Genomic DNA, 25,188 nt, shown 5'->3' with positions numbered 1-25,188 from the left:
GATTAGGTAGCTACTTGTAGCAAATTTTAAAGAAGGGGTCCTCGGGCAGCAAGCATTAATTAGGTACCTATTATGTTCCAGGCACTGAGCCAAGTGTTGGGCATAAAAAGAAAAGCAGGGCAAATTGGGCTAATCGATCCTTTCCGCCTATGTACTATGTGCTTAGCATAATTCCTGGCACAACGTGGATGCTTAACAGATGTTTGTTGATTCATTGTATGTAAAGCAGTATGCTGAGGGATATACAGAGTTTATATAAACAGTGATCAAGCATTTATTAAGCATCTACCACATGCTAAGCACTGTGGCCATATAGAAACAAATTTTTGTTCAGTCATTTTTTTTTTTTTGTGTCTGACTCTTTTGACCCCATTTTGGGTCTTCTTGTTAAAGATAATGTTTTCTTCTCCAGCTTATTTTACAGATGAGGAAACTAAGGCAAACAGGGTTAAGTGACTTGCCCAGGAACTAGTAAGTGTCTGAGGTCGGATTTGAATTCAGGAAGATGAGTCTTCCTAACTCCAGGCCCAGCACTCTATCCATTATGCCACCCAGCTGCCCACAGACACAAATACAAAAATTTTAGATAATCCCTCCTCTCAAGGAACTTACATTTTGTCAGGAGAAACAACATATATGCATATATAAGTGTATAGAGAATAAATACAAGGTTGTTACCAGGGAGAGCACTATGCTTTGGGGGGATATGGAAAGACTTTGTGTAGGGATGTTGCTGCTGCTATGTCTTGAAGGAAATGAGGGATTGTGTGAGTCAGAGGGGAAGAGGGGGTGCATCCCAGGCATGAGGGATGGCCAGTGAAAAGGCAGAGAGATGGAAGTGCAGAGCCCTGTAGGGGGAACACAGGGAAGTCCTCTTTACTTAGAGCACAGAATTTGGGAAGGGGAAGTTGGAAAGATAGTTTGGGGCCAGGTTGTGAAGAGATTTAAAAGCTAAATGCTGGGCTTTTTGTGTTATCCTGAAGGCACTAGGGAGCCAATGAAGTTTAGTGAATAGGAGAGTATTATGGTCAGATCTGTGCTTAAGGAAAATCACTTTGGCAGCTTTATTATGGAAGATGGATTGAAGGAAAGACTTGAGGCAGACATTTAGGACAGCATTGCCATAATGTAGGTGAAAGATAGTAAGGGCCTGAACTCAGATTGTTGCTGTGAGAGTAGATTGATGAGATTGAATATGTGTGAGAGACTGTGGAGGTACAAATGGCAAGCTTTGGCATGTTTGGATATATGGGGAAAGGGGGAGAGAGAGATAGAGAGACAGAGACACACACACAGAGAAAGAGAGAAAGACAGGGACAGACTGTGGGGGTAGAATTGGCAAGCTTTGGCATCTTTGGATATGTGTGGAAAAGGGGAGACAGAGAGACAGACAGACACACACACACACACACACACACACACACAGAAGTTGAGGGTGATGACAAGGTTACACACCTGAGAGACTGAAAGAACAGTGGTGCCTTCAACAGATATAGGGAAGTTTGGTAGAGACTTGTGTTTTAGAGAAAAGAGGAGTATTTGTCTTTTCAATGTATTGAGTTTGCAATGTCTGTAAGGCCTTCTAGTTTTAAATGTGTAGTAGGCAGCTGGTGATGTGGTACTGAAGCTCTAGAGAGAGACTGGAGCTATGAGTCACTGGCACAGAGGTAATAATTAAACCCACGGGAGATGATAAAGGCATCAGGAGAGAGTTCAGAGAGAGAAGAAACAGCCCATGACAGAACTTTGGGGAACACTCACAGTTAGGAGGTGTGATAGGGTGTCAGGAGTTGCAAAGAATGGGAATTAGCATTTGGTTTAAGAGTTTTAAAGAGGTCCGTGGTGGTATTTTTCTGAAGGATTTTGTGAAATTGATGAAAACTGAGTTATAGTGAGTCAAGGAAAGATGGCAATAAAAAAATATTGGAGGGAGCAGGTATACTCAACTGTATTGAGGATGTTACAGGGGAAAACTAGGAATGGAAGGGACAGGTTGACTGTTGTTGGTTGAAGTTCTTATATGTCTCTGTCTCTCCCAAACTCTCTACAGTACCATGTATTTAGTAGATGTTAAAGAAATTTTTTTTTCTGGAAAACATAATGAATTACACTTTCCTCTTCTTATTGTTGGGGGACCTACAGTTGAGGATTGCTGCATCTTCTGTCAGACACAATTCTTTTGTTGATCAGTATTGCTTACCTATTTTTCTTTGTTACAATAGAGATTTGATGGTGGTGGAAGTATATATAGAAAAAAGGATTGGGCAGAAACACGACATTAAGACAAGAAAAATAATATTTATTCATTTGTTGACTTTTTCAGCCTAGGGAAAAATTTGGACATAGGTAAGTATTGAAAGAACAATTGGAGGTGAAGGAAGATGAATATGGTAATGAAGCCCCTTTGTATGCAGAAGAGGGGAGGGAGGAGGGTGTTAAAAGAATGAGTGATGTTGAAGTTAGATTTTGGTACAGCATTAAAGGTTGAGTTATTGGCCTGACACCACGAAAAAGGAGGATGATAATTGGCCAGTATCTTTGACCTTCCCAAGATTTAAACAGGTCCCAGAGCGGAGATGGTAAATTTTGGCTGCCTCACCAAACTCCTTTTTATTAATGTGTTTCATTTCTGTCTTAGTTGGACAGATCATTTAGAAGAGAAGAATAGGGGAATTAGATTACTGTATTTTTTTTTTCATTTCCACTTTATCTTTGTAATTGTTTTAGCAGCTGACTGCAGTCCACACACTCCAGGAGGAGGAGGAAGCACCCTCCAGCTGTGTGTGGCTGTAATAAACAAGGAGCATCTGTGTCTTTGGGCCAGAATTTTCTGACAGAAAACAACTATGTGCAAAAGGTGGTAGTGAAGGAGGGGTTTGGGGTGCTTTTAGATGCACAGAGGCGCCCCAAGATCGTGGGGAAAAGCCCAAATCATGGCGCAGATCTGCCTGAATGAATTCAACTCAGATCTTCCAGCCAGAGAAAAAGTTTATTAAAGATAAGCATATAGGCCAGACTCCAAAGAAACCCCAACATCAGTGATCTAAATAGGGTTCAAGGTGGTCAGGTGACACTCACAAGAAAGAGCAGCATGAGGCAGTCTAGAAAGCTCAGTGTCTGAGTGGGGGCTGGGGCTAAGGTGGTCAGGCCAGGTGACACCCGTTACGGGCGGGCATGGGGTCTCATCCTCGTCTGAGTGGGGGCTGGGGCTAGGGTGGTCAGGCCAGGTGATGCCCTTTCTAGGCATGACGGGTCTCAGCTTCTAAGCTTGAGAACAGCTCAGCATCAGAATGGGGGAAAGGTGAGCCTTTAGTACAGACTGATTGGGGAGGGGCCAAGCAGCTTGGAGTGATGGGAGGAGGGGTCCAAGGAGTGGCCAAGCAGTTTGGGGTGAGGGGAGGAGGGGTCTAGGGAGATCTGGATGGGGGTGGCCAGCAAGCTGGGGTGAAAGGAACACTGGCGCCTAGCTAGGATTAAGGATGGGAATGGCCAGGAAGGAAAAACAATAGGAAAGCCAGTTGATGGGGGAGGTGGACCGTTTGGAAAAGGGTCCAGGTGAGAATTTCTGTTTGGAATGTCAGAGTGATTTGAGCAGACAATGAGAATAGATAATGAAGGGAGCTGGAAGGGGAAGTTTGCTTTCAAAGGGAAATAAGGCAGTTTCTAAAACTTTAAGGGTTTCCTGGGACTGGTAAACAAAAGTGAAGCCAGGTTCTTTTTGTCAAAGAGAGATAAGTGAGTCTACAAGGAATCTAAAAGTTTTAAGGTTTTTCTGGGAATTATAGGTAAACCTCTTCAGTAGTGGAAAGGAAGGAATCAAAAAAAGGGGAAGAAAAGATGATGCATTGGAGGACAGCAGAGTGCACCATTGAACTGGATTCTTTGTTTAAAGCCCATTCACTTATTAGAAGAAGAATTTGCTAAATGCTAAAAACTCTGAGTCCTCCCACCTTCCCTGAACCTGAATTAGTCTTTCCATTCTGTTTCTTCCTCTTTAATGTCAAATCATGTCCTTACCTTGCCTGAGAATTCATTTCAAAACTCAAGTACCCCTTCTTTTCTTTCTAGACTAATCTACCTCAGTTCATTCACTTGGGTCCCCCTGATATACTTACTTACTGCTTCTCCTTCCTTCAGGGAACTTGCTTGTCTTTTCTGTTTATCCCAGATCCTGATTTCTTTGTTTTCTTCCTGATTTCTCTTCCCTTAATAACTTGACCGTGACTTCTGATTGCTCCCTTTGTTTGATGCGAATTGGGCTTTCTTGACCCTCGACTGTCCCTTCATTCTGATTAACAAGGCTGTTACGGCTTAGTCACCCAGTCTCCCCAGTCTCCTCTCGTGGACAAAGGTGATGTATTATAAACTGGCCAAATAAGTGTTGAGGGTGTGTGAAATAGAGGAGAGAATAAAGTAGTAAATTTGGAAAGGGAGCTAGTGCTAAATCTTCCCATCAAGGTGAGATTTTTTTTTTAAAATAACCCTTAACCATTTATAGAACTCACAGAGAATTTGAAAAAATGATTTATTTCTACCTTGAGAGTGCTATGGTTCTTATTATGTCCTAGGGCTAGGCTAAAAGAAGACCCTGAGAGTTCCCTAATCCAATCCCTGACTTTGTTGGATTTGCTGACTGTGATCGTAGGGAAGTCCTCAAGAAAAGTAGGTATTTAAAACCTTTTTGTGTTAGAAATACAAAATGGGCCCCTTTGGCTGTCTAGTCTGCTGAAGCTTATGGACCTCTTCTCCATAAGCATGTTTGTTGCTTACATTCGTGATTGAAAGAAATGTTAAGTTCCAGTTAGAGGTTAGTGAAAATGAAGATGTAATTTTTTTTTTTCTGATCCAAGTTCGTGGATCCCCAAAAGTCCACTGGGTGGGGGGGGGTCTATGGACCCCAGGTTAAGATAGACACCTGTGAGTGAAGATGGAAGCTGAGAAACGTTCAGAAGTTATCCTTCAAGACATCCTAAATTGTGCTATTTGTAGAACAGATTTCACTAAAGGTAAATACTTAGTGAGGAGAAAGGGACCAAAGGATTTTGGGGGGATTTCTTAAAAGGTAAAGATCTGAGATTGCTCAGAAAGATAAGATGTACTATGAAATAATGATTGAACTGCCTGCCTGGTGTAGATGTTAGAAAAATCAGCAGCCCTTGAAAAGATTACAAAGCTGGAGTATATTCAGATTTATAAGGATTTGTAACTTTTTGTAACTACATAAAATGATCAGTAATTCACATATTTTTAAATGAAGGCTGTGAAATATGCAGCTTAATTCAAACAGTACCTCTGATTCAGTCTAGAAGGAAAATATTATTGATGCTGCATGCTGTACAGTTCACAAGTCAGTGTAGCTCTGGGCCAAGAACCCAAGCAGAGGAGGCTACTGAGATGGAATGGTATTCTCAGTAACTGCTGGACAGGATCCTACAAGCATAGAAACACCAACCCACTGTCAGCCTTAGCAGTACTTAGATGTTCCCAGGGTGTGAACTAAATGCACCAAAAGGTCTTTTTGCCCAAAAATATCCCCACCAGTCTTCCATAGTATTGAAGTAATTATCAGAAAGTGTTGTGCTAAGTATATTGACAACAAATAATTCCTCTAGGAAAGTGGTATAAAACAGAGGTATCGAACACTCCCAGGTACCCCAACCAGATAAAAATATAATTGGAAAATATTTAACAAAATAAAACAAAAATATAATAAAACATAGATAACATATTTTTAAAATAAGTCAGTGTGCTGCCACCAGGGATTCAGTTTCCATTTGTGTTTGACCTCACTGGTATAAAAGATAGTAAGAAATTTATGCCAAGAAAAGTACCTAGGAGCCAGCCTGGCACTGAGCCTCTCCAGATTTCCCTAGCTGCTTTTTGGACAGACACATAGCCCATTATTGGGCATCCAATTAAGCATTTGGTATTTGGTAAAATTTGCCAGAGCTAATGCTTTAGTGGCATACATATCTTTTGGGGACCCAGGAACCCCATTATGCTTTGGCAAAGGAATTGCTTGTGGTAGAAGCTAAATAAATGGTTGTGGAATGAATGAATCTGACTACTTAGCTTGGCCTAAACAGGAACAAGTCACAGGAACTTCCAGAGAATTAGCCAAAGAAATCAATAAAAGTGACATGGCACCTAAGGCACCTAGGTGCTGTCAATGATCAGAGCATCTAAAAAAAGTTTCTGTGTGGAATATATGAAATACTGTAAGATTGTTTAGAGAACATTCTAATAAGATTTTCTTGGGATTCTAGTTCAAGAAAGCTTACCGTACTATCTAGATAGAAGAAAGAAACTATCAGTGGGAAAAAAAGCCTGTGTTCTTATGTTTTTTTTTCTCAGGACAGAGTTTTTCTTATAGAAGGAATAGATTTTCCTTAACAAATGATGGAAAATTACCTCCCCTTAATTAAGAAATCCCAGCAGCCTTGCTTCTAACCTTTGGATTTTAAGTGTCATCCTTTGCAAATTAATCAGGAGCCTAAACAAGTCAGGGATAAAGATTGCTTCAAGGGCAGCAGAGGACTTCAGATAATTAGAGACTAAATGAGTTAAAGAGAAAATAAGTAGGACCGATGCCCAGTGAGAGCATTGTCTTGTGAACACTACAAAAAAGCTTAGCTGGGCAGTCTCTTCTAGTATTTTATTTCAGACTATTCTTGATAAAGGTAGATTCTCCCTTCCCCCTTTATTAATATACTGTTTTTATTTGGTTATTTGGTCTGACATAAATGTTGCTCTTGCATTTTGGCTGCTCACATATATTGCCTAAGTTGGGACAAGGATTCAAGAGTAAAGTTGACTGCCTACTGTTCGTTGTTGCTGTTTTCAAGCTGGCAATTCCCAACCCTGGGTTTACCACCCAAGTGTGGGTTGCCAGTCATGCCTAGTGATGTTATGAAAAATTCTCAAAAGGAAATTAATTCTGATCTTAGAATATATAGCAGATCTTTTGCTTGGAGAAGCAAGGACTTAGACTTTTGGGGAATTGGATTTTCTGAATAAAAATTAACTATTTTGCTGATATACTAGTTCTATGGCTTTACACAAGTCACTTATCTATTCAAGGCCTCCATTTCCTCACCTGTAAAATGAAAGGGTTAAATGCAGTGATCTTCAAGATCCCATCAAGAACAACGAAAAAAACTCCTCCATGATTCTATTGCCATGTGTATGTATTCTGCTAAACTTACTCTGATAATTTACTGTAGGGGTGGTGGACCCTGAACTCTCAAAGGCTATTGCCAGTGATGTACAAACTGTGTTGGGTGCTATCTACTTAGAAAGGCTTCTAGCTTCAGCCTAGCAGCACATTGTATGTCTGCTGCATAAGAACTAGGCCTAGCTGAATTTGGAGAGTCTTATCACCAGATTTACTGCAGGGTGATGAGTTCTTCTATCACAGTATCTCTGGCAGATTATCCTAATAAGTATAGAGGGGTTTAGGCTCCAAGTTAGTGGAGGATCCATGGAGTGTTGAAAAAAGGTCTGTATTTCATAGAACAGTTTCTGCCTCTTAACCATGACTCCTAATGTTTTGATTTCATTCATTTTTCATAAATCTGATAGTTCTCATTTAAAAAAAGGAAAAATACTAAAAAAAATTCTTAAATATTCTTATAGATCTGTATTTAATCTTTAAAAAAGTGAAGGTACTTAAAAATTCTCAAATATTCAAATGGTTCCATGATTTAATCTATGTGGATATTTCTTCCAGTGATGAAGATTGCAGCCAGTGCAGGCCTATGCATTTGTATTCCCCTGTAAATTTGACACAGCAGGACCACCTGAGGCATAAGGGCTTTCCTCACTTTTTCTTGACATCCTGAGGACTCCAGTAGATCATACAGTCTGTCTATCAATTATTCTTCCACATGACTAATGTATCTTCTTTGTTGATTGATTGATCAAAAATCATTTATTAAACACCAGTTATGTGCCAAGGATGTGCCAAGTACTAGGGGTAGAAATGCGAAAATGAGAAGGGCTCTTTGTCCAGTATGACAGGGGAAAGATAAGTGATTGTCATTAACATCATTTTCATTTTGATTGTAATAAAAAGGCCCCTCCCTCCCTGGTTGCCCTGGTGGGGTCAAGCCAAGCCAGGACCATCAAGCACATAGGCAGACCCTCAAGGCAGGTAAATCCCAGTCCAAGTATGATTCTCCACCCTGCCTATCATCCACCTCACCCTCCCTATTACACAGCTCAGTGCTGTGACAAGTCCTTTTCCCTATTTGCCCCTCCGTCAAAGTTCTTTGAAAATTTTTAGCTAGCTTCGGAAACTTGATGGGAAGAAACACAGTCCTTTATATGATGCTTAGTTCTAGACCCTGGCTTGTTGCTGGTGCTCTAACAGCCATTTGGGGACCGCAGACTCTGTGTTGTCCATCAGAGTCTGGATATAGCCCCTGATTGTGAGTTAACACTGCAGACTGAGCTAATTCTGTGTATTGCAGGCACCTTAGCAGAGTGGAGATGAGGACCCTCCTGGTTCCAGGGCATCTGAGCCCCCAAATGGTGCTTCTTGATGGCTTAAATTTCATTGATAGCATCTGTTACTCTGCTTTTCCTTCGTTGTTCCTTATTTAATGATATTATTGAGTTGTTTCAGTTGTGTCTGACTCTTTGTGAATTCATTTTGTGGTTTTCTTGGTAAAGATACCATAGTGGTTTGCCATTTTTTTCTCTAGCTCATTTTACATATGAGGAAATTGAGGCAGACAGGGTTAAGTGACTTGCCCAGAGTCAACACAGCTGGAGTCTGAGGCCATATTTGAACTCAGAGAGATGAGTCTTCTGGTTCCAAGCGCAGTGCTCTAGCCAGTGCACTGCCTGGCTGTCTGTAATGTAGGAGCTTGCATATTCCCACCATAATCTCTCCGTTGCTCTTTGAGTGTGTTTCATTTTAAAGTTAATTGTTATTGATACCTTGTTTTTATATAACTAACTTTTCCCAGGATCCTTCCTTCTTTCCCTCCCAGAGGGCCATCCTACATAACAGATAATATTTTGTAAAGAAAAAGAAGAGAAAATAAATTTTAAAAAACGAATCAATACAAAAAAAAGGAATATATGCATTGTTCCCCATTGGAGACACCCCACCCCCCATCTGCAAAAGAATAAGGTGTGTGCCTCCTCATATCTCTTCTTTGAGCCCGTATTTGCTTTTTGTATTTTTGCAACTTCACTTTTGCTTATTTTGTGGTAGTTCTTTCTAGTTATACTGTTCCCAGTCGTGTATACTTCTCCATCACTTCTTGTTAAGTCCTTGCTTCTCTGCATTTATCATTTGTTATTTCTTGCAACACAGTAACATTTTATTAGATCTAGGCACCACAGTTTGTTTAGCCGTTCCCCAATTGATAGAGATCTACTTTGTTTCCAGTTCTTAGCTAATATAAAAAGCATGGTTATAAATATTCTGGTGTGTATAGGGACTTTCTTCTATCAATGACTTCCTTGGCATATATGCCTATTAGTAGAATTTCGGAGACAATGGGTGAGGACATCTTAGTCACTCTATTTGCATGATTCCAGATTGCTTTCCAAAGCAATTCCAAAATAATTGTACTGATTCACAGCTGCATGAACAATGCACCAATGTACCCATCTTCTCACAACTCCTCCAACACTGAATATTCCCATCTTTTGTCATCTTTGTCAGTTTTCTGTCTTGGGGTGTGATCCTCATTTTTAATCCATTGGAGACCCTAGTGTTCTAGACTCATAGCTTTATAGTAATAGGTGAATATTTGTATTTCATCGGGGAGGAGTTTGGGATCATTAAAAACATTTTACAGTCTCCTAAATGCAGCCCAAACATCAACTAATTCCCAACTCATTTTCCCTTTGCAATACCTGTGTAAAACACATATATTGATAGATGAGCTCTGTATGTTGTCCATCTAAACTTGTGTTCAGACTAGATAACTGTCCAGATTATGGCACTTGACTTTTTTTTTTCCCTGTGAGGATGGTTAGGCCCAGAGTCTTTGGAGTGGTTCTAGACCTTATTTAGGAAGCTCTACAGTATTGCAGGGCTGGATGCAACCAGCATGATATCATCAGCAAACGAGAACATCTGGAGGTTCCTACCCTCTATAGAGAATTGTTCTTCCACATAGACTCCAAACTGGATCTCCTCCATGACAATGACGAACACCTTTAGCGAGCGTTCATCTCATGCTGCTTCATGCCTGATAATTAATGATCAGAGGGTCATCAGATAAAGTTATCTCTCTTCTTATAACTTTCAAGGATTCTTTTTATGGTCAACCAACATTATGGGCAGTGGGATCTTGTAGCTATGCATGTTATAGACAGTTAATAGAAAAAAAATGTGGTCTACTATGTAATATTGTTTTCAGAAGCCTACCTGTTTCCTAGTAATAGGATGGCCCTGGTGCATGATTAGATTATTTTCACCAAAACTTTATATTAATGGGGAAGTAGGTTTATAGTTTGTTAGTTATCGATCTTTTCTTGGAATTCTTTCCATTTGATGTTAACTAGGTCTGAGATTTTTTTCCTACACCTTTATCGGTTCCCCACTTCAGCTATCTTGGAAATTAATCCTACAATGCCCTCACAGTTGTTGCCTCCACTACAGTTCTCTTTGTATGTTTTTGTTTGTTTGTTTGTTTTTTGGCTAGGCAATGAGGTTAAGTGACTTGCCCAGGGTCACACAGCTAGTAAGTGTTATGTGTCTGAGGCTGGATTTGAACTCAGGTCCTCCTGAATCCAGGGCCAGTGCTCTATCCACTGCACCACCTAGCTGCCCCCACAGTCTTCTTTGTATCCTTGGTCTGCTACAGCTGCTTTTCCCTCTTCTTTGTTGTCTTCACTTCAACCTCCTTGTTAAGCACATCTGCAGCTGTGCTGTTAGTCCGAGCATGATGACTCCATTTTCCTCGATTGTGAAAAAGGTCTGTATAAAAATCATCGCAGATCTTTGTTATAATTGTCTTTGGGTTCGTTTGCTACACATACTTTGGTTTGGGCTTCTTAAGGACTTGAAGTTTTCACAGATTTTGGATAACTGAGCAATGCAACATGTGTATGATTGAATTTTTTCAACTAAATGAATATTTATTGTGCTAAGCAGATTTGAAAAAGAAAAATAGTCCCTGCCCTCAAGGAGCTTACAATCTAATGGGGAAAGATGACACACAAAAAGAAGCTGGAAAGAGTAAAGGGGGAGGCGAGCAGGGGGCTTCTTGCTCCAAGAAGTTCAGACCAAGCAGAGCTGCAATTGGAAAGTGGAGTGGTCTGGAAAGTCTGGGTCTAGCCATCTGTAAAGGAGAGCTTTGGGTAGAGTTGAGTATCCAAGGCTGAGTTAAAAAACATGATGGGGAGATTTCCATTTATCAGCTTATCCTGGAAGGAGCATATTGTTCTGTGGAGTTGAGACTCAGCAGAGTTACAGATGGAAAGTGGGGTGGATATGAAAATGAAGAAAATATTGAAATCAGTGCTTATTAACAAATCTTCAACCCGGATGGAGATGCTAAAGGGTTCTTTTCTAGTTAGCATTTTTAGCATATTTAGATGAGGACAGAGAAAAAGAATAATAATAGTAGTAGCTAACAAACAATGCTTTAAGGGTTGTAAAGCAAAGTACATGTATTATCTCATTTGATTCTCACAGTGACCATGTGAGGGAGGTGCTGTTATCCCTATTTTGTAGATGAAGAAATTGAGTCTGAGATAGATTAAATGACTTGCCCAAGATCACACAACTAATAAATATTTGAAGTAGGATTTGAACACAGATCTCTCTCACTCTTGAGCTCTCACTACACAGCACAGCTTCTCAGATAACACTAACCTGGAAAGAATATGGTAAAGGTTTTTCAAGAGAATCTGGATTGAAAATTATTTTGGTAGACCGGGATGAGCGATAGTCAACAAGATGAAAATTTTACAGTAAATGTAAATTTTACATTCAGGGTTTTTAAAGATAAAATAAATTATATAAGTACAGAAAAGGGAAGAGACCTGACTTAATAACAGTTCATATGAAAAGGGTCTGGGAGCTGTAGTTGACCTTGAGCTCAATATGAACCAACAGACATGACCACTGGGAGTCTGAAGAAAAGGTGTAAAAATAGGGATAGGGATTGCACCTGTGATTTCACTGTTTAGGGAATTTCTGAGTGAGGAAATTCCATTTAATAATGAAGGATAGCACTTTCTCTGCAACTTAGAGAGTTTAGAGCAGTGGTGTCAAATTCAAATAGTAATAGGGGTCACTAATCTGTACATAAGGATTCCTGCAGGCTGTTTAGTGGCTTAGTTTTAAAATGTAAGGTTATTTATGTTTTGTCATCTTTTTATTTTATCAGATATTTCCCAATTACATTTTAATCTAGTTATTTGGGAGTGTTGTGGGCCAGGTATTTGACACTTCTAGTTTAAAGCACTGAGAGAGTTTCAAGTGACTTGCCCAGGGTCACATAGCCAGTTTGATGTGTCAGAAGTAAGACTTGAACCCAAATCTTCCTATCTTCAAGGCTGACTTGTTAGCCACTGCACATGCTGCTGTCATGCAGATAACTGTCATTATCTCCCTGTCCAGAACAAAGGAAGAATAGGCCCACTACACTTGCGCCAGTTGATGTTAGACAGTGGCTTGGGTCATTGAGAGGTGTCTGCTGTTAGCCATCTCTAGGGTAGGGATGGGGTGAAGAATAAAAGAAAAACTAAAAGAAAGTGACATGCTAACTTTATTATATGTTTAAAAGGAATAGCAAGTTGTACATAATAGATTTGCATCTTTTTTCTATTCTGTTACGTAAACAGTTGTTGTATTTCTTAAGTTCAGAATAAAATAAATTTTTAAAAAATGATCTGCTTAGGGTCACATAGCCTGTAGGTATCAGTGGCAGAACTTGAATGAGGTTCTTCTTGACCAAGGGCAGCTGTCTCTCTGTCCACCCTATTGTGCTGCCTCAATAGACTGAGGCTCAGAGAAATCAAGTGCTTTGTGTAAATGACAGAGGCAGGACTCAGGCAAAGTACTTTCCATCACATACATTTGCCTTCAGATGTTTGAAGATCTTCTTAATTGTGTGCTTTAGAGCAACTCAATATAAGTTAAGTCTTTCACGTCCTAACCTTGGAAGCTACTCTAAGGAAGAATTTTTTTTTTTACTAGCATGTAGTAATGCAAAGCACTATTTTAAATATAACTAATGATAAGTTCTTATTGATAGCGACCTTGTTAAGATGTGAATTTCTTGTCCCTAGGAATAGCCAAGGATATTTTAAAAGGATTTCCACATTAGGGGTCTGCTTGGTGGTACAGGTGGATAGAGTACCAGCCTTGGAATCTGGAGGACTTGAGTTCAAATTCACCTTCAGACACTTACTAGCTGTGTGACCCTGAGCAAGTCACTTAACCCCAATTGCCTCCCCAAAAAATAAAAATAAAAAAAAAATTTCCACATTGAGAAAAAATGAACATTGGACTAGAAGTCAGGAAACCTGGGCTCGTCTGCAGTTTTCCTAGTTGCGTGGCTTTGCACAAGTAACTTCCCTGATCATGGGTACTTCTAATTCTTAAGAATCTATAGTTCTGTGTTTCAAGCCCAGCTAATATAGAGGTCTCTTGTTCCCTTGCACAGGATAAGCATTTAACATACTTGATAAATTCAATCAAGATTAAGATTATTGACAAGTAAAGAGAATTTTTTTTTAAAAGTTATAGAGTTCACTCTTAAGCCACTCAAATCTGAGCACCCCAAGAATTACAACCCTAGCGTCACATACTATCCATGAATATGAAGACAACTTTAATGCCTAGACCATGATGAACATTCTATCTTTCAAATTTGGGATATGAATAGTACTTTCCTGTCTTGAAACTGTTGAGCCCACATGAGAAATGCTTTAAAAGTCCCTGTTCACAGCATATTCATAGTGCAAGGCGGAAATATGTTTTTTGGACATCATCAGTGAGGGACTTTGTTTTGCCTGACTGTAGATGTTTGTAACAGGGTTCTGTGGGTCCGTTGTTCCACCTCCCCCTGCATTGAGGCTGTGGGGGGGGGGTTGGATATGGGGAAGATAAGGCAGATTTTTATTGATTGAAAAAAGTTTTTCTAAGAACATATTTATAGACATTTAGTCCTTGTGGAAAGCACTACATTTTGCAGAATTGAAAGGAAATCTGTGCAATATGTCCCAATGGATTTATGTTGTAGTTTGTTTTTGAAGTCTGAGGTAGTTTAGCCCTTTGTTTAGCCCTTCTCTGTCTATCCCTCTTCTTCTGCCACCCCCCTCCCCATTTCCCCTTTTCGATGGACACAGCAGACTGGCAGGATTAGTTGCAGCTGCTCCAAGGATATGTTTCTATGTGCTTATTTCAGTTTGAGTGCAGCTCAGAGCTCTCTGAATACATGTGAATGGCTCGTGGCTTTGGGGACAATGTTTAGAATGCATAATGAGAATCACTTGATGGATTGTATGTTTGACCAATAGAGCAGTCAGCTTTGGCCATCAAGGGGGGAAAACTGTCTTCGTTTCAGCCATTGAAGGAGCTATTTTAGCTGTTGAAAGATAGCTTCCCATTACACAAAAGTCCCTATAGCACCATCTGCAAATACAAAGGCAAATGGAGAAACATACGATTTAAATGCAACTTATGCTCACTCATCTGAAAATTATTCATTTTAATTAGGCTAAAGAATACTAAATATGGAAATAAGATACTTAATGCTCTGGGATTAATGTTGTTGCTGCTTTGCTAGTGCATATTGTATCTTAAGCAAATCTGCATTGCAATGAGAAAATACTTCTTTAGCAACAATATGACTTCTAGTCACCAAGTTCTCTTTGGCTTGTAAGTTTGTTGTTGCAATAGATAAAAGTAAGTTTATATAGATTTTCCCATTAAACATTTACTATGCCCAAAAAAGTATTTCTCATTCTGCATCTCTACTCAATTATTCCTCTTTGATGAGTGTGCCATCGAAGACTTTATCCAAGGTATCAGTAAAAAGGCAGAGATTTTTGGTCTACTCCACTAGAAACCTCCCATCTTTTGCCTCTCTTTGTGTCCCCAGCGCTTAGCACGATGCCTACCACATAGTAGGCACTAAATAAATGTTTATTGACTGACTGCCACATTGGTATTGAAGAGTTAACACCTACTCATTGAGTTCCTGCTCCAGGTTTATCTCTAAAGCTAAAATTTAAAGATTTGTTACCAATTTGTTTATACCAGCTAAATTAGAGCACACTGCTAATGAGGCCAAGATAAGGGTTTGAGTTCCAATAGGCCATTTTACCTTATCATAGAAGAAACATTGGTTCATAGCCAGACCATATCCCAGCTGGGGCCAACACTGAGGGTCCTAAGTTGTATCAGGCAAAGGAAAAAGCATGACATTGCACCTATTTCCATTCACGGTATGTTTCCTATCATGATAAGTCCAGTAATGGAACATTTTTGTACAGAAAATACAGTAATTTTTTTAAATTGCCATTAATGATAACCTTTAACTTTAACAAATCCTTTGGCAAAATTTAGAAACAAAATACATTGTGCAGCATGAGGCATTCCTGGTTGATCACTGAGTTCTTAATCCTCTGTGTTTTTTCCTTCAGTGACTGTATCTGTTCCCATGACTTCAGCTGTCACCTCTGTGGTGATGACTCTCAGGTCTTTGTCTCTGACCCCCCAGCCAAGCTCTACTCCCGTATTCCAAACAATTGTGCATCTAGGTGGTATAGAGGATTGAGTGCTGTGCCTAGAGTCAGGAAAGATCCGAGTTCAGATCCTGCCTCAGACACTCACTAGCTGTGTGATGCTGGGCATGTTACTTTACCTCTGTCTGCCTCAGTTTCCTCAACTGTAAAATGAAGATCATAATAATAGCACCTACCTCCCAGGGTTGTTGCAAGGATCAAATAAGATGATATTTGTAAAGTGCTTTGCTAACCTTAAAGCGCTATATAAAATACTAGCTATTATTGTCAGCCATCATGCTACAGGTCTTTGGATGTTCTTGCAATCTTATGAAACTCATCCAAAACCAGCCTCGTTATCTTCTTCTAGTCCCAAACCAGCTCTCCATTCTGACAGACCTGGTCAAAATGTATTGATTTCAAAACAAAGGGTACGCACAGTGAGGACTGCCAGTGTCTAGCACAAATCAAGCACATGGGTGATGTGCTTGTCTAGTCTGGTCAGATCACTCAAGCCTGCAAAGTGATGTGAGTGACCTTTGAAGGCTGGGGCTGTTTTATGCCCATGAGGATAAGTGGATATAAAGTAGATACAAGGTAACATTGAGGAGATCCTTGCAGCTGTGGTTGGGGGAAGGGGGGGGTCATAGAGAAGGAGGCATTTGAGCTGAACTTTGAAGGAAACTTTGGGTACCAAGAAGTAGGAGTAAGGAAGAAGTGCATTCCAGGCATGGTCTATGCAAAGTCTTGGGCACAGGAGATAGAATATCACGTGTGAGGAACTGCAGGGCCAGTTTGTCTGTGGGAAGGGGGAAGTGAGGTGTCTGGTCCCAGAGGGAATTCAGAGCCAGGACAGTGATATGGTCAGATCTGTGCTTTAGGAATATCACTTTAGCAGTTATGTGAACAATGGGAGAGGAGAGATAAAACGAGACTGGGAGACCAAGTGTCCTTCCATAAAAGCACTACAATAGACAAAGACCTTTCACTCAACCCTGTTTCTCCGCTTTGATGATGGTAGATTTTGTGTTGTTTGTCCTATGTGCAAGTCTATAGAATGGGATAAATATGATCAAATTTATCACAAAATACTCCTAAACAGTTTCTTCCTATAGCTCCATCTATTGCTTTAAAATGATACAGAGCACATTTTGTTTGGGAAAATGTCATGAGATTGGGGAGTCATATTCATTTCTATTCTTACAGATGCCATGTCTCTAGATGTCACTTTAAAATGGTAATGTATGTGAAAGTACTTTAAATTTTTTAGTTGCTATACAAATGTAACACTACCATCATTATATCATCAAAACTATTAAGACATAGTCCCTGTAATCTGAAACAGACAACATTATGGAAACTTAATTAACTCATCAAAGATGAATACCTTAGGACATGGAGCTGAAAAAACCTGGTCTAGTTCAACCCATACATGTTTATTTGTTTTAAAACTCCTTATATGATTGTCTTTGGTTCTAGAAAAATAGTGAGTCATTCTCTTGCTTTTCCACATTACCAAAAATTCTCACTCTTATATTTAAAATGACGTGCAGTGTGCCTGGTATCTTTCAGGTGCTTATGTATCCAGGATGAAAAGACCTATTATTTTGTTATAATGCCACCAACATAAATGTGTGACCAAAATGATTAAGTCTGAGCCACAGTTCACCATAATTCACCTTCCAGTCAACATCCAGTTGAACAGTCACTAAGCACATAATAACCTAGAGCAGAGGTGCCTAACATTACCATGGGCCATTCACAAATGAAGCAGAACCAGATATATAATTGGGAAATGCCTAACAAATAAATAAAAATATAATAAAAGACTATTACATTTTAAAACTAAGTTGTTATGCCTCTACAGGGACCCTTATGTATGGAATAGTGGTCTCAGTTGCCATTTGAGTTTGACGTTATTGTCAATGCTATCATAGCATCATAGCGATTATATTATATTTTTCTTTTTTTTTATTGAATTTTATTTCACTTGTGTAGGGATCTCCTGGTGAAGAAAATCACTCTGTGAATGAAGATAGGCATCAGCTCTGCAGTTTATATGTTAGTTGCCTGGGACATAAAGGATTAAGTGGCCATAATCACACAGCCAGTATGCTTTGAAGCCAGGTCTGTCCTGATTCCAAGTCCAGCTTTCTATACATTACATCAAATTGCCTCTCAGGTTCTGTGTCTAAAGAAAACCGGACTTGAGAGCTAAAAGTCCAGGTATAGTCAGGTTCTCAATTCCACATTCTAAAGTATTCTTCCTGGGTGAGTCAGTGTTAATTTGGTTGTGTATTTGGGATGCTAGGAACTGCGTTTCCATAAATTATTTTAATAATATTGACACCACTTAACATTTTTAAGGCAGTTTTAAGTTTTCAGAGCACTCATATTTTTTTTCTTTTTTAATGTATTTGTCATATAATAACATTGTATGTTGTAGCCATCTACGTTGATGTCTTGTCATTCCCCTCCTCCCCTGATGGATCGTAAGCTTCATGAGGACAAAAAAGGAAGTCTCATCTAAACTTTGTTTCTACTCCAGTTCCTAGCTCAGTACAATGTGCAATGAATGTTGTCTTCAAAAAGACAGGCTCCCCAACTACAAGGAGGTGGCAGCCTAGTTAGAAAAAACAAATGAAAATGACTTAGAACACAATAAAAACAAGTCACATTTTTACCATGCTTTTTAACATCCAAATGAATACAAATTTATATTATTTGCTGTATGAGGGCAGAGAATAGGAGTCCTTATGGGGAGGATGGGAAGGGAAGAGATTATTTCCTGGCTTTCTGGATTTCTCCTTAGATTCCTTTCCCATGGGTGACATTTGAATGATGAGTGTTTCTATTTGGTCTCTCCTCAGTGTCTGTACTTTCCAGGAATCCTTTGGGTGAAAAGGCAGCTTTTTTTTGGTGGGGGGGAACCCAAATGAAAGCATTTTGCCTCTGGCTTTCTCTCTTTTGAAACCCAGATGGCTGCTGTTGGGGAGGAGACTCCCTTTGTTATAAAAAGAAAATTCCTTTCCTAACCTGGTGGTGTAGCCTGGGGGCCTTTGAGTTAAATCAAAGTCCTGGACCATTGTGAGTTTGCTGGGAAGGCTATGATGAGCAGAGCACTGTTTGTATTTTCTTGGTACTTTGCCCTGAACTGCTTTCTGATCCAGTGGGCAGGCTAAGAGTTAGAGATGTGGTGATAGTATCTCTTAGAACTGAAATGAATGAAAATTGAGCAAGAAGGGCAGGATGGAAAGGATCAGAGAAGGAGATAATTCTAATGAAACAACTGTCCCTGCCTGGCAAAACTCAGAGTAGTCTAAAGTTAGACAAACAAATAACACAAATAGAGCAATAAATCCAAGGCTAAATCCTGAACTCAAATATAGGGACATATTGTGTGTAGGGGTAAGCCCAATGAATTGGAAACTCTGTTCCAAGTATTAATGAATCATGAGTTATGAGGCTTATATAATTCTGTTTGTAGAGTCCAATGTAGTCTGTATACTCTAAGGGCTTTGGAAATCGGAGTCAGTGAATATAAATCAGATGTTAAAAGCAAAAGCTGAGACAAACTACAAGGAAAGAAAGTATTCAGCATATGGCCATTGGAAATTTTGGTGCAGAGGAACACGGCCAAAAATGATGATGATGTAATGAATGATGAATTTTAATTGACATTGTTGACAATTGGTTTGAAGGCCTGGTGGGACTTTTTCCTCCCCAGTTTTATTTTTATTTTCATTTTCAGAGTCTGTCTGTCTTAACTTTCCCTCCCTCCTCCAATCCCATCCCTGTGTTCTATGAATATTTTGTTGTGTCCAGAATTAACCATATTTTGACAAGCTCCATGAACAGTTGTTATGCAGAGCCAACTTCAGCTGCCCCAGAGGAGTTGATAGGCAAGCATAAGCTGGCATTTCCCAGAGTCCCAAGTTTGAAGGATAAAACTTGTGGAATACCAGATGGTTTGTTTTTCTGTTTTCTTTACCATGCATTATCCCAGGAGATAGAGAAACAATGTTCCTGACAGCTTTATGCAGTCATGCCCTGCTGATTATTTCCCACCTCTGGAGTTATTAGGCCATGATAATTCATCATCTACTAATGATGCTGCTAAATTATTCAAGAAATAATGAGTAATTGGTTGACCGAAATAGATGGTGAAAATGCAGCACCCTTGCTTCCTCTCTCATCCTATCATCTCTCTATAGGAAAAGCTGTTTTAAAAAAACAAAACCAAACCATGCAGCATAAAGTATATTGTAATTTTTAAAATTCTCTTTGCATTACTGAAGTTTTAGTTTAATAGATACATAAATCATATAGAATGTTAAAACTTGATAGGGCTTGACAGGCCTTCTGGTCTGATCTTCCTCTTCCCTTTCCTTTCTTTTCTTTCTTTCTTTTCTTTTTCTTTTTTTTTTTTTAAAACAAATAAGGAAACCAAGCCCTGGAAAGGTAAGTGACTTGTTTAAGGTCACACAACTCCCTAGTGGCAAGAGCTGAGATTAGAACTAGTGTTTTTCCTTCCCAGTGTAGAATTAACTATCTTTGGTGTGAGGGGGCAGCAGTAGTATAGTAGAGAATTGAATTTGGAGTCTGAATGCTTGGATTAATAGTTATGTAACCTTGGGTGATTTATAATCAGCCTGTCGGCCCTCAATTTCATCATTGTTCAAATGGCAATAATTACATCACCTACTTTATAGGTGGTTGTGATTATCAAATGAGAGTGTATATAAAGTGCATGGCAACTGTAAATCACTAAAAATGGCAGCTATTGTTTTTGCCAACATTATCGTTGTTATTAATAAGAATTGAACAAATATTTTTGTGCTGTTAATGTAAACTTTTTTAATAAAATCTGAGTTTTGTTGCCTTTTAAATTTGTCTTTAATTATGCTTATTTTGTTCGCTATTTGTGCTTTTACTTTTCTTCACTTCATATGTTTCTTCTCATACATTTGCTTGGAGATGTGCTTCTTATCAAGAGTACTTTAAAATGAAAAGGGAGAGGGAAGAAAGAAAGTAACTACAAAGAATGATTAATACTTGTGCCACAATGTAGAATAAAGCCCAATGTAGAATGAAAATTAGCAATGGAGATATTCAGTGGTTTATTTGAAATAATGGGGCAGCTAGGTGGTGCAGTGGATAGAGCACTGGGCCTGAAGTCAGGAGGACCTGAGTTCAAATCTGGCCTCAGACACAACACTCACTAGCTGTGTGACTCTGGGCAAGTCACTTAACCCCAATTGCCCCACCAAAAAAAAAAAAAAAGAAAGAAAGAAAGAAATAACCTAAGAAAAACAGTAATAGTGCTCATAGCCTAAAGTGTCATATTCATTAAATATTGGCAATAAACAGATTGAACTAAAAAGATGTAGATAGTTCTAAGGGATACTATCTAAGGGATACTATCATTACATCTCTAACTAAAAATCTCTTAATGCAGAGAGATAAATTCAACTTTATAGGTGTCACTGAGATTAGATCAAGGTGTAATGCTCTCAACAAGGCAGTTCTAAGGGGGAAAAATGAGAAAACTATTTAAGTAGACTTGGATACAAAGGAAGCTTCAATGCACCTGGATTTTTCAAAGATACATGTAGAAGATAGAAGCAATGGCACAAGTAGATCTGAGAATGTAAATCTGCATAGATCGGCAACATTCCTGTATATCACAAACAAAACCCTGCAAGAAGAGATAATCAGAGAAACCCCATTTAAAATAACTCTAGACAGTATGAAGTATCTGGGAAAGAATCATCTGCATAGAGATAATAATTTGATCCTTGGGAGCTGATGAGATCACCCAGTGAAAATAGTATATATTGAGAAAAGAGCTTAGTATATAGCCTTGGGGGACACTCCTTGTTAGCAGGCATGATTTACTGGATGAAGATCCAGCAAAGGAGACTGAAGAGAGGCCAGATGGTTGGGAGGAGACCCAGGTGAGAGTAGTGTCCTGAAAACCTAAAGAGAAGAAAGTATCAAGGAGGAAAAGGTGATCAACAGTGTAACATCCTGCAGAGGTCAAGAAGGATCAAGATTGAGCAAAGTTCATTAGATGGGACAATTAAGAGATCACTAGAGGAGAGAAAAATTGTGAGCCAAATGCTGAACTCATTGAGGAAAGAACTGTGTGGGGACAGCTAAGTGGCACAGTGGATAGAGCACCAACCCTGAAATCAGAAGGACCTGAGTTCAAATCTGGCCCCAGACACTTGACACTTACGAGCTGTGTGACCCTGGGCAAGTCACTTAACCCTGATTGCTCCCCCTTCCCCTGCCCCCCAAAAAAGAAAGAAGGATGTGCCCTAGAAATCTGTATATAAAAGCTACCAGGATTGGGTGTTAAATATAGATTGAATGAATCTCAAAAGAGAAAAGATTACTGAGTGATGGTGGTAGAGGAAGAACCTGGAAATGGCATGGGGGAACAAGGAGTAATTCAACTCTGCCAGCTCAACCAGTGAGTTGGGGTGTATTGAAAGTGCAACCAGTATTGCAAAGAGTGGCCAGGGGAGCTATCATCAGGAGGGTCACACTGGGACTCAGTGAGTGCAAGAGAGGTAGAGGGAACAAGTCTTCGTCTTATCTCTGGGACTAAATACAAACTCTTCTATTTGTCATTTAAAGCCCTTCACGACCTGGCTCAGCCTGCTCTTCCAGTCTTATGCATTACTACCCTTAATGCACTCTGAAGTGTAGCCAAACTGGCTTTCTTGCTTTTCATACAAGACATCCCTCTCTCATCTCTTTGTCTTTGCATACACTTTCTATTCATGCTTGAAATATAATATGTGTCTCTGTCTCTTAGAATTCCTAGTTTCCTTCAAAGCCTAGCTCAAGCATCACCTCCTTCATGAGACCTTTCCCCATCTCTTCAAATGCTAATGCCTGCTTCTAAAATTTCATCAGTCTACTAGCATTTATTAAATCCTTTCCGTGTACCAGACACTGTGCTAAACACTGGGGATGCAAAGAAAGGCAAAAGACAGTCCCTTCCCTTGAGGAGTTTAGAGTTGAGTGGGGGGAGATAACATTCAAATAGCTATTATATAAACTAGATATTTGGTTAGTAAATTGGAGATAATCTGTAAATCCTAAGATTAAAGAGGATCTTTAAAGTCTTCTTGCTGAAGGTTGGACTTTAGCTGGAACTTGAAGGAAGCCAAGGAGTAGAGATGATGAGGGAAAGAGTTACAGATATGGGGGGCAAAAGGTGAACATGGAGTTGGGAGATGAGGAGCTGTGTGCAAGGAACAGTAGGAGGCCGGTGTCACTGGATTGGAGTATGCTTGGAGGGAGAGGAGAGGTGTAAGATATAAGAAGACTAGAAAAGTAGGAAGGGACCAGATCATAGAGAGCTTTTTTTTTTTTATGCCTTTTTTATGGTGAGGCAATTGGAGTTAAGTGACTTGCCCAGAGTCACACAGCTAGTAAGTGTCAAGTGTCAGAGGCTAGATTTGAACTCAGGTCCTCCTGACTCCAAGGCTGAAACTCTATCTACTGCACCACCTAGCTGCCCCTATAGAGAATTTTCAGAACCAAACAGAAGATTTTATATTTGATCCTGGATCCACTGGAGTTTATTGAATAAAGATCAAACTTGTGTTTTTAGGATGATTAATTTGACAGCTGAATGGCGAATAGACTGGAGTAAGGAGAGACTTGAGGCAGGGAGACCAATCGGAAGGCTATTGTAATATCCTAGGTGTGAAGTGATGAGGGCCTGCCTTAGAGTGGCAGGAGGGTCAGAGGAGAGAAGGGGACATCTTTGAGAGATGATAAGAAGGTTAAAAATGCCAGGACTTCACCACTGATTTGGTTATGGTGGGGGGAGGGTGAGAAAGAGTGAGGAATCAAGGCTGACACTGGGGTTTCTAGCCTGGGTCACTGGGAGGATGGTGGTACCCTGGACAGTAATAGGGAGCTTGGAAGATAGGAGGGTTTCAGGTGAAAGATAATGAGTTCATTTTGTCCATGTTGAGTTTTAGATGTCTCATAGACATCCAGTTTAAGCTGTCAACTAGGCAGTTCTGCTTACATGTGTAAATGTGTCTCCTGATAGAATGTAAGTTCCTTAAGAGCAGAGATTGTTTCATTTTAGCCTTTGTGTCCTCATCACCTCAAGCAGTGTCTAGCTGGGTCTTAATAAATGTTTGTTGATTGAATGGTTAATTTTGACAAAATTTTGTATACTAAATAAGAGTGTCAATATATACCTTCAGTTTGCTTTTTGACTTATTTATTCTGTCATGTAGAAGCCAAATGGTGACAAGGAATTATTAAGAAAACATTATCTTACATAATTTTGTAAGATAATTTTAATTTTAATAATAATTAATTTTATAATTTATAAACCATATAATTTATAAATTTATATTTATAAACCAAACTTCTAGAAGAGGTTGGTCTCTTTACAATTTTTTTTGCCTAAAATGAAACCATTTCCTAGAAGAGATGGGAGAAGGGGCAAGGAGTCTACTAGCATCAAAGTGGAGAGAGAAGAAAGTAGGAAGATAATAGGGTGAGAGGAGGTCAGAGAAAAGATGCTGGAAGTGGGTTATGGGACATGGGAATAGGATGATGGGAGGACCTTGTAGTTAGGAGATGGCACACAGGATCCCATCAGAGGAGTTAGTTGTTGGAAGGTAATGGAAATGTAAGGGTATGAAGAAGCTTATTTTGTTTCTTAGTTGGTAGTCTCATGAATAAAATAATAGTTTAATTTTATAATTTTAAATACATTTCTGTGAAATTTAATTGACAGGTAGAAGTGACTGAGGTATGTGGTTTTTAGGGGGAGGAAGGATGGACTGGACTCATGAGACATGTAATTATACCAAGTGAAGTTGACAAGTCACAGAATCACTGTTACCAAAGTTGAACATTGCTATGCCCTATTTGTGTGTTTTCCTCTAAGGCTTTTGAGGTACCTCATGGAAAGAGTTTAGTGGTTCTGTCTTCAGAGCATTTAACTTCATATTGAATAATCATATACACATATATTTGTATAGGTTGTATATTAATTCTCTCCTCTCTTCCCCCTCAAAAAATTAAGATAAGCTTCCTTGAAAGCAGATATTGTTTATTTTTATCTTTGGGTTCCTGTCACCCAGCACAGTTCCTGGCATATAGGGGCTTAAATGCTTATTGATTGATTGATCTGAATTTTACAAAGGGAACTTCTGTGACTGCTCTCCCTGTGCTTAGACTGACAGCCCAGAAGTTCTCTGTCTCCACTAGTAACAGTGGAATGTGTAATGCACAACTGAACTGTGGAGAATGTCTTAGCCATTGTGTCTTTTTCCTCCCATTTACCAACAGCAGTCAGAGCTTTTGGCTGAATCAAGTCCAGAAAAATTAGGAGTGACCCAGCAACATCGCCGAAAAGTCGCTTCTTTGAACAAGCAAATTCAACAGAAAACCAAACTTCTAGAAGAGGTTGGTCTCTTTACAATTTTTTTTGCC

At 39.4% G+C, this 25,188-nt stretch overlaps 1 protein-coding gene across 2 annotated transcripts in view; it reads left to right on the top strand.

Annotated features, from left to right (window-relative positions):
* The window catches only part of CCDC93 (coiled-coil domain containing 93), a 118,602-nt gene that overhangs the window by 52,832 nt on the left and 40,582 nt on the right, over positions 1-25,188 (top strand). For both annotated transcript variants that reach the window (XM_027854679.1, XM_027854680.1), the window contains one exon: positions 25,045-25,161. In XM_027854679.1, the coding sequence (XP_027710480.1) occupies positions 25,045-25,161 (117 nt within the window). The remainder of the gene's footprint in view (positions 1-25,044; positions 25,162-25,188) is intronic.

Source organism: Vombatus ursinus, unplaced genomic scaffold, assembly GCF_900497805.2.
Source record: "Vombatus ursinus unplaced genomic scaffold, bare-nosed wombat genome assembly UNPS02010548.1, whole genome shotgun sequence".
In the NCBI taxonomy this organism is placed as follows: domain Eukaryota; kingdom Metazoa; phylum Chordata; class Mammalia; order Diprotodontia; family Vombatidae; genus Vombatus; species Vombatus ursinus.
This window is presented reverse-complemented; position numbering and strand designations above follow the sequence as displayed.